At 40.1% G+C, this 15,585-nt stretch overlaps 1 protein-coding gene across 1 annotated transcript in view; it reads left to right on the plus strand.

Moving 5' to 3' along the window:
* NPG1 (tetratricopeptide repeat (TPR)-containing protein) overlaps positions 1 to 15,585 on the plus strand; it is a 64,750-nt gene that overhangs the window by 31,894 nt on the left and 17,271 nt on the right. The window contains exon 4 of the mRNA XM_089981873.1: positions 8,601 to 8,748. Coding sequence (XP_089837999.1) covers positions 8,601 to 8,748 — 148 coding nt within the window. The remainder of the gene's footprint in view (positions 1 to 8,600; positions 8,749 to 15,585) is intronic.

Genomic DNA, 15,585 nt, shown 5'->3' on the forward strand with positions numbered 1-15,585 from the left:
TGTGGAAAGCATCGCCAATGATTCGGCTCAAAGGCCGTCACGCATTAAGCATCCTATTCAACGATGGGTGAGTTATGAGACCTTCTCCCTTGATTTTCAGTTGTTTATGTCTCAGCTCACAAAACAGGATGAACCCACTTGTTTTAATCAAGCTCTTCAATCTCATCATTGGACTGAAGCTATGAATGAAGAAATGGAAGCTCTTCATGAATGCCAGACTTGGGAAATAGTCCCTCAGCCAGAAGGAAAGAATGTAGTTGGCTCCAAATGGGTTTATAAAACAAAGTATAAGCCTGAAGGAAGTATTGACAGATATAAGGCGCGACTTGTTGCTCAAGGATTCACACAACAATATGGTGAAAACTACGATGAAACTTTTAGTCCGGTAGTCAAAATGGGTACTATTCGTGTCATCATATCCCTAGCAGTCGATCGAGGTTGGAGCCTTAGCCAGATGGATGTTAAAAATGCATTTTTGCATGGAATTTTAAAGGAAGAAGTGTATATGGAGCAATCTCCTGGTTATGCCGAGAAGGATCCTACTGCCTGGGTGTGCAAACTAAGGAAATCTCTGTATGGGTTGAAACAGGCGTCTCGTTCCTGGTTTGAAAGTTTCTCTATGCAAATTCAGAGTTATGGTTTTAGAAGATGCTCTCTGGATCACTCACTCTTTATTTACCAAAAGGCAGACATTGTTATACTTCTTCTCATATATGTTGATGACATTGTGATCACTGGGAGTTCAGATAATCATGTGCAAGACGTGAAATAGTTTTTAATGAAAACTTTCAAGATGAAAGATTTAGGGGAGTTGAGGTACTTTCTTGGTGTGGAAGTTGACAGACAACAAGACACATTGACACTCATGCAACACAAGTACACTCTTGACCTTTTGGAAAGAGTCGGCATGACGAATTGCAAACCAGTCAGTACTCCTAGTGTATTACATCAAAGGCTAAGCTCTGAAGATGGTCATCTTTGTGTCAACCCTACAATGTATAGAAGTCTCGTGGGAATGTTACAGTTTTTGACCTTTACCAGACCTGATATAGTTTATGCTGTCAATCAGGTATCCCAGTTTATGTATGCTCCAACGGAGGGTCATATGGAAGCTGTGAAGCGCATTCTACGCTATTTAAAAGGAACTATAGGAGACAGACTTGTTTATTGCAAGAACGATAATCTGCATAGAGGACATGAACTCATCACTTATACAGACGCAGATTGGGCAGGGGATCCAGATGAGAGACGATCTGTCTCTGGATATTGTGTTTGTATTGGACACAATTTAGTGTCCTGGAGCAGCAGAAAACAAAAGGCAGTGGCACGATCGAGTACAGAGGCTGAATACAGATCAATGGCTGCAGGCACGACAGAAGCCACATGGATTAGACACTTATTGAGTGATCTTGGGGAGACAATTATTCAATCTTTTCTTCTATGTGACAATCAAAGCGCAATAAACATTGCATGTAATCCTATCCAGCATAGCAGAACGAAGCACATTGAGATTGATCAACATTTCATACGGCAGAAAGTCGAGATGAAGGAGATAGAACTGCATCATGTTCGAACAGAAGATCAAGTGGCAGACTTGTTTACCAAGGGGTTAATAGGACACCAATTTTGGCTATTGAAGAGCAAGTTGTACATGATCCAAAATCACGTACAACTTGAGGGAGGGTGTTAAAATATAGCTTGCGTATGGATCTGAATCCAGATCCATACGCATGGTATGTTAATATAACACGTATATTTCTCATTAATGACATCCTTGTACCAGATCTCAAAACTGATACATCTTGCTTGTGAAGGCGATCCCATTTTTACGTGTTTACAACATTGTGCATTTAGTACTGTTCGAGGTTGCACGACTGTCTCATCCGATCATCGCAGTACTAGCATGTAGTGCATGACTACAAGTACTCTAGGATGAAAGGGGTATTGCTCCTCAATAGGAGCCCCAACAAAAGTGTTTCACAAAGCTATAATGTTTCTCAAACTTTACTTTTGACCTTCTTTATCTTTTGAAACAACTAACAACTTGTGCCACATTTGGCATGCGATTTTCTAGAATTTTATCCGCTATCGTGGTATCTACATGCCTCGCATGACTTGATACCAGCCTCGATAGACAGGATACTAGTTTCTCAACAGAATCCCCGCTCAGAAGCTTGCTCAAGCCCCAATTTAGGGTTACCCGAGATATATCGGATAGACGAACAAAACCAACCAATCACATCATTTCAAATACTTTGATTTGGGCAATCTTTGATGCTTTTGCGCAACTCCCTAAATTCTCATGTCTACTTTGCAGGACTGCTCACTCGAAAAGCCAAGATCTCTGCTAGGGATCCTTCTCCTTAGACGAGGATGTATCGCTAGCTCCCGACTCAACTCTTGTCGCAAGAGGGAAAGTGGTAAATGCCTCTTGCATCCTCTACGAGGATGCCTTTACAACACATGCAATGAGCGAAAACCTGAGCATCATCTGCAATGGCAAGGCAGTAATGAAACATTTGCAAAAGTAAGAGCCTGGGTGCAAAGCGCAATGGCAAAGTAAAGACATGATAGAAAGTAAAGGACAAGGATCGCAAAACCGCATCCTTGAGTTAAATGCGTACTCATATAAATATATATATGTATATATATTTATTTAATTATTCTTTTTAATTCATTGAACTCAATTCAATTATCCAAGTCCTTCGTGCAATCTTCCCTTACCTTGGGGAGTTGCGAGCTTGTTGGCGTCTGCGGGTGTAGGCGATTGACGACTCGGGCTACAGATCGCAAGCGGGATCCATCGTACGAGCTACAAAAGTGGCGAACTTAGCAAGTTAACACTAAAAGTAGAAGGTCAGGAGCACTGCCGCTGTCTTGACGTGAAGGAAGCAAAGGCAGGGGCATCGTGCCCTTGCACACCTGCTATAAGCGCAAGAAGCAGGGGCAAGGGCTGCGAGCCCCTGCTGACCTGCTGTTAGCAAACAATAGGGAGGCAGGGGGTTGCACTCCTGCCCTAAGAAAGTGAGGGCAGGCAGGGATGCACCCCTGCTTGACAAAGTAGAATAGAGACAGGGGCAAAGCCCCTGCCTGTCAACAACGAAGGGGAGGTAGGGGGCTTCGCCCCTGCCTGACAAACATGCAAAGAGGCAATGGCTTGGCCCCTGCCTGATGAATACGCAAACAGGTAGGGGGCGAAGCCCCTGCCTGATGCTGGAGAAGAGGGAGGCAGGGGGCCTTGCCCTATCGGAAAAACAACAGAGGCAGGGGCGATGCCCTTGCCTAAAGAGAGAAAAGGGTGCAGGGAGGGGGCTCGACCCCTCCCCTGACCAATAGAGGAAGCAAGGAGGAGTTCGACCCTCCCTTGCTGTCAAAGGGAGTAGGGAGGGGTTCGGATCCTCCCCTGCCGTAAAAGGAAGTAGGGAGGGGCTCGACCCCCTCCCCTGCCATAACGAGGAGCAGGAAGGGGCTCGACCCCCTGCCCTACCATAATAGGGAGCATGGAGGGGCTCAACCCCCTCACCTTCCTACAAGGGTGCAGGGAGGGGCTCGACCCCTCCCCTGGGAGGGGGCTCGACCCCTCCCTTACCAAACACGGCGCAGGGAGGGGCTCAGCCCCTCCCTCGCTAAAAGGAGTCACAGGGAGGGGGGCTTTGCAGCGACCCCCTCCCCTATGATTTAGGGTAGCAGGGAGGCGACTCGGCCCCCTCCCTGCTCAACGGAGAGGTGAGGGAGAAAGAAAGATGGAAGGAAAGGAGAAAAAGAGGGGAGAAGAAGCGTACCTGGGGGTCGTCGAAGGAGGTCGGTGGAGAGGAGCTTGCCGGAGGGGGTCGCTGGTGGCGGCTACTCGGCAGACGCGAGGAGAGTGGGAGTGGCGGTCGGGGGAGAGAGAGACAAGAGAGCGAGGGGGGAAAGGGGGTTTCGAGAGACCTCCTCACTTTTGCCTCGCTGTTTTTAAAAGGTACGAGAGGTGGTGCCTCCATTGGGTCCGGGTCGGGTCCGGATTCGACCAGAATCCAAGTTAACTTTTTTTCGTGTTTTACACTTTTATCTCTCCAGTTTCACTTCTTACTTGACAAACTTTCAGTAATCATACTGTAAGTTTGAGGGGGAGTGTTAAGTTGTATCATATATATATATATATATCGTATATACGTATAAATATATATCATTATAATAGGTAATACCCAATAGGGGTATTCTTGTAACGACCCCAACTTCTTCCTTTTCAAAAATGCAGATTTTTTTTTTTTTTTTTTATAGAAACCTTCCCAAGGATCTGGGGTCCTCACAGTTCCACTTTCCATTGGATATCCCATTACCACAAAGTACTGACAATCATCATCAATGAGTAGCAACACCAACCATTTATTTATGAACCGAAGTAAATTTTTATTACCATTCTTCATACAATCAAAGAGTACAAGAATTGAAAAGAACCATGGAGTAAAAAACAAACATAAAATCCCTGTGCCACTGCCGAACTATCCAACTCAAAATGTGAACCTCGTCCATCCATAGTGAACAGCTCATCTCTCACTGTTCTCCATTTCCTGTAAAACCAACGAAGTAGAAGGGTCAGAACAAAATTCTGAGCACTACTAATTCAAGGAAATTAGGTGAGACAAAGATCATGAGTAAGATTTCATATGTTGGTTTGAGTGAGTGCAGATACAACCAACATGCAACATCCAATCATGCATAAGTGTAACAGATTTTTCATACTCACGTCTAGAGGACAGTAAGACAGTAATACATAACAATAATAAAACATTTCAACATGCTTTTAAGAAATGAATTGCATACATTTACCATATCATAAACTAGAGATCATTTCAATTGATGCATGACATAGTGCAAAGAAGAAAATGCATGACTTCCTTATTATCATACATTTACATTTGAGTTTTCTTTCCATATGCATGACCTTATTTAATGCATACAACTTTAAAATTTCTCTTTTAAATTTCCATCGCCCGCGGATACACCAAACGGGTAAAAACCCCGAGGTCAAGTAGGTTCCCAGGGTAGATTAGCACACAAATTGGTATTTTATTACTGGGTCCCAACCTAGCCCTCGACCGAGTCACCCTCGGAACATTAGACCTCCCCATCTAATGTCGGGGACACAAGGGACACTCCACGCCCACAAGTGCCACTTCCTTTGGTACCAAACAAATTCACAGCTGTGACCAACACCACTACTCCCGGGTAAAGTGGCGGGTTCTCCCTAAAACCGTGGCCAGGAGAAAGAACCTCCATATCGGGTTCTGGGGACCAAAGATTCACGCACACGGAGTTTTTTTTTGTATCCTCACAGCCTCCCCAGGACTGGAAACTCTAAGATCTCCATTCTCCAGATGGAAGACCTCAGATCAAAAGTTACACTGTTCTGTATTATGTTTTTATTTAATTCAGTTCTAAATTCTGCAACACCCTATGCGAAAGTGAAGTGTAAAGCTCGCATACACCCCTGCGAGAACTCATATGGGACTCCCGCCCACGAATACCCTGTGAACAGTGTAGTTGTATACCACCATCTTACGTTGTGTAAGTGATGCAGCCAATGTGGAAACAAAACCAATTTTCTTAATAAAGTGCACAAATTACCACACCATATGCATGTACTATCCATGTACAAGTGTCTCTATGACACCCCCTACCTCTTATGCATTCATCCATCGATCATAACTTCATGACAACAATCCATGCATGATATCACATTTTAAAACCCACATTGATCCGTAGATGCATATGAGACTTTAAACAATACATACTTCCATGTAACATGCCACATATTTCAACAAGCATTCATGATTAAGACAAACCGCAGTATACTAACCAAGCTCACATTTAAATATCATGAAATGAAATGCTATCATTCATCCATCCATCAGAATGGTGTAAAATCCCAGCACCTACTATAAGAAGTAGTTAGGCTTGCCACCCTCGGCCTTTCGTCCTACTGTCTAAGTAGTCCACACTACTTAGACTGCTGGCTGTACTAGCTAGATGAGAGCATCCAGCACATCCCCTGCTCATATTACTGCACATACACCAATAAAAAAAACAGAAAAAAAGCAAACAGGCTAATCCCCTACGGCTGGTGGTCTTTATACAAAGAAACCACCATTAGCAGCCGACCATGGAGAGACAGTAGTAGCATAAAAAATGCTAATAATGGCAGCCATCGGTACCCATCGAATGTATCCGACGGGTCAGGCTGCTGTCATGCATGTTACAACATCTGTGCAACCCTTGTACCCAACCTTTTCTATTATAGGATAACAGATTTGACACAGCAACTATAATCTTCCATTGTTTCTTCTAAATTTCAAGAGTACAACATGTAAATTCAGACACAGCAGATTCTTACGCATGCAGAAATAACAGGATTTAACTTCATCGTATTAATAACAAGAAACATGATCTAAATACACCCTCAACTTCATCGATTTTCCCTGCTTTTAAACTATTGTTCCCACGTTATATTCTGAGCAAATAAATTTCAGGTAGGCCAAAGAAATTATCACATTATGCATGCTGGAATTTACTACAAATCAGAGCATACTAAATATAGCAAAGGACTCTAGCTCAACACACCCATACACCCCCAACCTGTGCTCATCGATTTCCAGGCTAAAGAACCCCCAAATCCGGGGTATTCCCAGCAAGAACTGGGCTGCCGTAACCGGCTGTCTTTGCCCTTCACCGATCCCATGTCGGCCAAATTAAAACCCTTAGGATTTAGGGTTGGACCAGCATCATTCCCCCAACCCGGATCGTTACCCCTAAACCCCTCTTTTCATTTCTTGAAAGAAAAAAAAAACCCCGTAACAGTCCGAAATCCTATCCCCATAACCCCTCACATGGAAGATCCGAAACCCCAACCTCACCGATTTGGGGTTTTAGGTTTAGGGCTAATGTAAACCCCCAAACCCTACCCTCAAACCCTCATACAAGATCGAACCCACGTTCGATCCCTCACCCATTTCCGAGAATAGCCGTACCTTTTTACGGTGATTTCCGGCGTGAAGAGGTGCAGGCCGATCGTGTTTCCCCCCTACTGCCATGAGGGAAGATCTTCGCAAGCCTTGACAGGTGCAGAGGGTTGAAGCTCCTGCCGTGAAGGGCTCCTTCCTCCACTGTGTGCGCACCGGTCGTGAGAGGGAGGGAGGTCGAGTGGGGGAAACAAAACCTGGATATGGGGGCTTCCCTTCCTTTTTAACGCCGAGCTCCTCCCCCTTCCCACCTCCTTCCGAGAAAAGAGGGGTTGGTTACGTTCGGCGTAACCTCCCCCTTTCACCTTGCTCGCCTCCTTGAAATGCAAGAGTCGTGCTTGAGGCACGATTCTTGATTTTTGTTTCATAAGGCTTGCACTCGGATCCGGGTCCAAACCCTGCGAACCGTAACACCCAATCCAACATGTGCATGGATCCGGGTCTTTCTGGGCTAATGGATCCTCAGTTGGATCCTTGCGGGTCCAACTGTGGATCCGACCCTAATACCTCAGCATTTTCCTAATTAGATTTATTATAAAAATCTGAATTTTACACCTATTTATTGATTCCTTTATGGGTCCGGATATCGGGTCCTCGACCCAAATCGACTAAATATGCCCTAATTCTTCCGGATATTACAATTCTAGTCTTTTCACTGTATATACTGAGCCCACTAAGGGTACTGGTGTGTTTGTATATTTTTTGTTTCTTTTATTTTTTTTTTTGTTTTGTAAATTTTTGCTTTTGTTATGGGCAATATTGTCATTGCCCAAATATAGCGGTTGGGAGATCCCAACCCCTATATATATATATATATATATATATATATATATATATATATATATAAGGGTGCTTCCCCTTAGATGAAAATGGCTTGTCTCAAGCAATAATCCTAATAAGACTTATATTTTTTACTCTTTGTTTCTTGCCCATTTGTGGGTAGTGATTGTGTGCTTGTAATTGACCCTTATATACACTTTTGTGTGTTTGTAAAGCTCATAAGAGGCACTCTATTACTCTTTTATGTATTTGATTACAACTCTCTCATAAAACTTCTTCTAACTTTCAATTTTAAATATTTAATCTTTCATTATGAGCAACAGAATCACTTTGGGAATGAATTAGATGTATGCCTTAAATGGCTTTTCAGCACTTCAGTGTGTGAAAACATTAGAATGTATTTGATTACAACTCTCTCATAAAACTTCTGCTAACTGTCAATTTTAAATATTTAATCTTGATTATGAGCAATAGAATCACTTTGGGAATGAATTAGATGTATGCCTTAAATGGCTTTTCAGCACTTCAGTGTATGAAAACATTAGAAAGGCTCATGACACTTTGCATGTCCTAAAGTTGTGTTGCAGATCTATTGCTACTCATGGTATGAAAATAAAAATTGCATAATGTTGTGAATCTAGCATCTTATTATTTTCATCCATGTCCTTAATTTGAATGAAATGTTTAATTTTTTAAAGGTCATAAGGTAGGAACCTCATGTCTGGCTCTGTAATCTATTTATGTTCTCTCTTTCATCGTTGTCTTCTTTTTACTGTTTGTTTTGGTTTCTGTGATTGATGTTATACTTTCCTTTCATAGGTCGAGGATGAGAGAGTCAGTGAGTCTGAAGTATGGCAAGGTCTTGCGAGTTTGTACTCCAGTCTTTCACATTGGAGAGATGCTGAATTTTGCTTGGAAAAAACTAGAACATTAAATTATTATTCTGCCACAACACTACATATTGAAGGTACTGAACATAACCTTCATTATTTGGAATAAGGTGCTTTCAGCAAAATCTTTCATAGCTAACAATCTGCCTCCTTGCTAAGTGTATTTTGGTTTCCAAGGATGTTAACAGATAAACACCAACTAGTTAAAATGTTTTGTTTTATATGTCACATGGGTATAGATGCTTGAACAGGACAAAATATGGATACTCTTGGTACAACACACACCAGTTATAAAAAAATTATGACACAGGAACACAGTCATATATATATATATATATATATATATATATAGAGAGAGAGAGAGAGAGAGAGAGAGAGAGAATCAATCAGTACAACAATACTTTTCCTTTAGATGCATAGACCACCACGACTAATAGTGTGCACACACACAAGAAAAAAAAACATACAAAAAGAACAAAGTGGGAAAGAGATAAGAAGATTTAACTCCTCCCTTGCTGGACTGGAAGGATAAAGAATACTTTATATTACACAAGTAAAAATAAGGTTGCCTTCTTTTTATAGCCAAAGGACAGTGCATCTACTATCCTCCCAAAGAAAAAAAGATCAAGCATAAAGGCAATGTTGTTAAAATTTAGGTGAATCGGTCTCTTAAGTACAACCCTGAATGGAATGGAATCGGACATTTAATAATTGATTTTTATTCAAAAAATCAGAAAAATACAAAAAACATGAGAAAAAAAAGAACACATGTTCAGAGGTTCAATCATGAATCCAAACTCCCATCTTGGATCTTCTGATTCCATTTGCAAATTTCACAAAACACCCTTAAAATGAATATAATAATGCTCCAATAAATCGATAATTCCATATTATTAACCATCTATATTATCAATAAACAATAAAAAAATATTTGAAAACTGAAATCAATTAGTCACAACTTCACAACAATTTCACAAAGCAATCAGTCTCTAACATTCTAATAATCAAACTATAAAGTTACCTAATAAGAATAGAACTGTTAAAATATGTATATATATATATACATATACTTATATATATATACATTCGTATATATATAAGTATATATATACATATATGTATATATTATACAGTTTCCCTTTTATTGAAATACCCGATAGGGGTATTCTTGTAAAACCACAATGTAACTTTTTCTTTTTTACTTTTTTCTTTTTCTCCTTTTTTCTTTTTCCTTTTTTCCTTTTTATTTTCTCCTTTTTGTAAGACCACAAGGGCCCCACACTTGTAGTCGTTGGGGCCCCAACGGTCAGATTTATGACTGTTGGGGCTCCCAACGACTACATGGGAGCCCCTTGTGGTCCCTTCCTTTAGTCTCCCTCCTCTATAAATAGAGGAGGTATTCTCCTCTTGTAAGCATTGGGTTTTCACCCTTCTCTTCCTTTCTTCAATAAATCCAACTTATGACTTTAAGTCATTTTCTACTTTTGAGAGTTTTGTGTGTGCACTTTTAGTGTTTGTGTTCTTGGCTCTTGAGGTCACTCTTAAAGAGTGCTTTTTACTTCATTGGAGCTTTCACCTCTTTTCATTACATGGTATCAGAGCTCGGTTGGTGATTGGGCTTCTCTTTATTATCTTGGAACGTGTGCCTCTCAAATTTTAAGAAGAAAGGAAGGATTTGGTGCCGATGGAACATGATTCTAAAGTGGAGCTTTCTTTCAAGCTAAATGGGTCCAACTATCTCATGTGGGCCTCCGCGATGGAAAATCATCTAAGAGGTAAGAAACTTTGGGGTTTTGTTATGGGAACTATTCCCGAACCCTCTCTTGTTCTCACAAAAATCGAAAATGAGGTTGAAAAAGCTTTAGATGGCGATGAGCGCATCAAAGCTATCAATGACCATCAATCCAAAGTTGAGGATTGTGAAAGTAACCATGCCAAAATTTTGGCATGGTTTATGAACAATGTTGACCTTAAAAATTGTGCTAATATTGCCAAATTTAGAAGGGCCAATGAGGCATGGTTTTTCCTTAAGGGTATGTATACCCAAAAGGATCTTGCTCGACAATTTTTTTGTCAAGAAAAAATCCGTTCCGCCAAACAAATGGATATGAGTGTTCGAGACTATTTTAGCTCTCTAACCCCTCTTTGGGATGAACTTGCTCTTCTTGAGCCTAAATGGGTGGCTCCAAAAGATATTGAATTAAGAAGGGAACAAATTGAAAATGAGCACTTCTTTCAATTTCTTCATGGTCTTCGCCCGGAATTTGAACAAGTTAGGGCATCTCTTCTCCATAGAAGCAAAACCTTACCTATTGAAGACGCCCTCGCCGAAATATGCCAAGAGGAAACTCGACTTGGCTTAAGCATTAAGAATGATGAAGTTTTGGCCGTTACTAGGCCCGGATCAAATGTTAAAGCCTATAGACCTCCTCACTTTAACAAAAATAGTAATGGGCCGAGAAAAGGAATAATATGCCATTATTATAATGAACCGGGACACATTAGACCGGTTTGTCCCAAACTTAAAGGAAAAGTAGTCGCCAAAGAAGGAAGAAGGAAGTGCCAAAGAGGGAGATATCAAAGTGACTCTTAATCATATCTCCGAAGTTCTCCATCTCAAGACTTCTTCCTCAACATCCGGAGCCGCCATCGCTTATTCTTCATCACCTCCAGGTATGTGGATACTAGACTCCGGTGCTTCTTTTCATATGACATCTCATAAAAACTCTCTTTCAAATGTTTTTTCCGAACCCATATCCTCTTATGTTTCAACGGCCGATGGAACATCATTGAAAATTGAAAGTATTAGAACGCTTGATTTTAAAAATTCTCAAATTTTTTTCGTTCCTAAAGTAAGAATCGTTCCAAAAATGAATTTAAATCTTTTTTCCGTTTCTCAAATCACCGATCATGGATGTCAAGTCTCTTTCTCACCTAAAGATTGCACCGTGCAGGATCTCCAGTCAGGGAAGCTGATTGGGCAAGGCCATAGAAGGGGTGATCTCTATTTTATGGACTTTTTGACTCTTCCATCTAAGTCATCTTGCAATCTTGTAAAAGACAAAAGTATTGGAATTTGGCATGAGAGACTTGGTCATCTAAATTTTGTAAAAATGTCTCTTTTTTCGTTTTTGAACAATACTTGTAAAGACAATCACATGACTTGTAAAGATTGCATTTTTGGGAAATCTAAAGCTACTCCATTTCCTCAAAGAAGTTACTTTACCACTCGGCCATTTGAACTTGTTCATTCCGATGTGTGGGGACCTTCCCCTATTTTGTCTAAAGGAGGATTTTCGTATTATGTGGTCTTTATTGATGACTTTACTCGATTCACGTGGATTTACTTCCTAAGTCGCAAATCCGAAGTTTTCTCCTTCTTTAAAGAATTCCATGCAATGGTTAAAAATCAATTTTTGGGAAATCTATCTATTCTTAGGTCCGATTCGGGAGGCGAATATATGTCCAATGATTTTCAAAGCTATTTAAAAGGAAATGGAATTTGTCATCAACGTTCTTGTCCCAACACTCCTGAACAAAATGGTCTTGCGGAAAAAAAACATAGACACATAATAAAAACTACAAGAGCGCTCTTAATTTCAAAAAATATCCCAAAATCCTTTTGGGCCGACGCGGTTCTAACCTCAACGTATCTTATCAATAGAACCCCTTCATCCTCTTTGAAAAATCTTTCTCCATTTGAAAAACTTTATAATATGTCTCCCGATTATAAAAGACTAAGGATTTTTGGATGTAAATGCTTTGTTCTAACTCACAAAAATGATAAACTTTCTCCTAGGGCTATTGAATGTATTTTCTTGGGATATGGCGAAAAACAAAAAGATTATAGATGTTTTAACATACTAAAAAACAAACTTTATGTCTCAAAAGATGTCACATTCTTAGAAGAAGAAAATGGTTTTTCGCACCAACCAAATGAAAATATTGATTATTCTTTTTTATTTGACTTATTGCCTTAAGAAAACATCATAGTTGATCATATTGATCCTAGTGAACCCCTTGATGAAGATCATTTTGAACATCCAAATGATGATCAAAACTTAGAAGAAAATGTTTCAAGACAAATACAAGTCTACTCTAGAAGGAATGAAAGAAATCCTCCTTGTGCCCTTGAAAAATTCTCTCAAAGTCAGTCAATCGAAGAGACCTCTCAAAGAAAATCAAATCGGATTTCCAAAATACCCAATAGATTTGTTTCTTATGATTTTTTTTCTCCTAACTTTCGAGCATGCCTACTTTCTCTTCACTCCTTTCATGAACCATCTCATTACAATGATGCTAAACAATATGCTCATTGGAATGAAACTATGAAACTAGAACTTAATGCTCTTAAAAGGGCACAAACTTGGGAAATCATTGATCCTCCCAATGGCAAGAAACCCATTGGATGTAGATGGGTTTTTAAAGTAAAAACTAAGAGTGATGGTTCATTGGAAAGATATAAGGCTAGGTTGGTAGCCAAAAGATATGCCCAAGAGTATGGGGTAGATTATGATGAAACTTTTGCCCCAGTTGCTCGAATGACTAGTGTTCGAGCGCTTATTGCTATAGCCTTTGTTAAAAAATGGTCAATCTTTCAACTTGATGTCAAAAAGGCCCTTTTGAATGGTAATTTAAATGAAGAAGTTTATATGGAACCGCCTCCAGGAATGAATTTAAATGGAAAAATTTTGAAATTAAAAAAGGCTTTATATGAACTTAAGCAAGCTCCTAAAGCTTGGTATGATAGGTTTAGTAATGTATTAATCAATTTAGGATTTTCTTCTTGCTATAGTGACACTGCTCTTTTTGTTAAAAGGACATGTGACTCCATTATTATGCTTCTGCTGTATGTTGATGATATGATCATCACTAAGAATAACAAAAAGGGAGTAAATGATGTAAAGTCTATGTTAAAAGAAACTTTTGATATGTCTGATCTTGGATATTTGAGATATTTTTTAGGAATTGAAGTGACTTATTCCGCGCGAGGATACATCCTATCTCAAATGAAATTAGCTGCAGAAATTTGTACCAAATCAGGAATATCTGATAAAAAGAAAGTTGAGACTCCCGAAGTTATTAATGCGAAACTGAGACTTGAAGATGGTGTTCTTCTTGAGGATCCACCCCCCTCCAGTCAATTAATCGGATCTCTCACCTATCTATTCATCACACGTCTAGATATAGCTCATGCGGTTCATGCAGCAAGCCAGTTTCAGCATGCACCTACTTCGGTTCATATGACGACCGTAATGAGAATTGTGCGATACATCAAAAATACTATATCCAAGGGACTCTTATTATCCTCTTCCTCATCTCTTGACTTAACTGTTTTTACTGATGCTGACTGGGGAGGAAATCCCAATGATCGTATCTCAATAACGGGTCTTTGTATTTTTTTAGGTGAATCCCTCATTTCGTGGAGATGCAAGAAGCAGCAGAAGGTTTCACTGTCATCCACTAAAGCTAAATATCGGGCCATGGCAATGACAACTATGAAAATTATATTGCTCAGGAGTCTCCTTGGTGACATGGGCATCCCCATTTCCACTCCCATCAAGCTCTGCTGTGATAACAAAAGTGCGATATCATTGCCAGCAATCACACTTTTCATGAGCGGACCAAGCATATCGAAATGGATTGCCATTATGTTCGAGACGAATATCTCAGAGGGACTATCTCATTACCATATGTTACTTCAGAGTATCAACTAGCTGACTTCTTCACCAAGGCACTCCCAACTCCACGATTTATGTTTCTTCTTAGCAAACTTTCAGTCTTCTCCCCGTAAAGTTTGAGGGGGCGTGTTAAAATATGTATATATATATACATATACTTATATATATATATACATTCGTATATATATAAGTATATATATACATATATGTATATATATACAGTTTCCCTTTTATTGAAATACCCGATAGGGGTATTCTTGTAAAACCACAATGTAACTTTTTCTTTTTTACTTTTTTCTTTTTCTCCTTTTTTCTTTTTTCTTTTTTCCTTTTTATTTTCTCCTTTTTGTAAGACCACAAGGGCCCCACACTTGTAGTCGTTGGGGCCCCAACGGTCAGATTTATGACCGTTGGGGCTCCCAACGACTACATGGGAGCCCCTTGTGGTCCCTTCCTTTAGTCTCCCTCCTCTATAAATAGAGGAGGTATTCTCCTCTTGTAAGCATTGGGTTTTTACCCTTCTCTTCCTTTCTTCAATAAATCCAACTTATGACTTTAAGTCATTTTCTACTTTTGAGAGTTTTGTGTGTGCACTTTTAGTGTTTGTGTTCTTGGCTCTTGAGGTCACTCTTAAAGAGTGCTTTTTACTTCATTGGAGCTTCCGCCTCTTTTCATTACAAGAACCACAATAATAAGCATAATGCATAAGAACTAAGAAGAGTTCTTTTATTAACCAAAGAAAAAAATTGCATTGTTAAGCAGAAATGTGAAAATGAAGAGGGATGGTGGCAGAAAAGGGCCATGGGTGGCCTTTTCCGGCCACACACACACACACAGAGAGAGAGAGAGAGAGAGAGAGAGAGAGAGAGAGAGAGAGAGAGAGAGAGAGAGAGAGAGAGAGAGAGAGAGCATTACTGGCGATGGGAGGTGAAAACAAAAGTAAGAAAGAAAGACTAAAAGAGGCACCCTAGGGTTGTCATTTTGGGTTTTTCACTTTTTGTTCTTTTTTTTTCATAGGCAAACTGATTCACCCTCGATTCAGGCAATTCAACCAAATCTAGCCAAAATCGATCGATTTTGGAGGGGGGGGGGGGGTCAAATCGAAGCCTGTACGAAATCAGCAGAAGGCTGATTTGATCTAATTGAGTTGATTTAGATTGATTTTAACAACATTGCATAAAGGAAAGTGTTTTTGACCACTATCCCCTAGCTCACCCTGAGCCAAAGGGGTGG

The sequence above is a fragment of the Nuphar pumila genome, chromosome 12 (genome assembly GCF_984573655.1).
Source record: "Nuphar pumila chromosome 12, dmNupPumi1.hap1.1, whole genome shotgun sequence".
Taxonomy (NCBI): domain Eukaryota; kingdom Viridiplantae; phylum Streptophyta; class Magnoliopsida; order Nymphaeales; family Nymphaeaceae; genus Nuphar; species Nuphar pumila.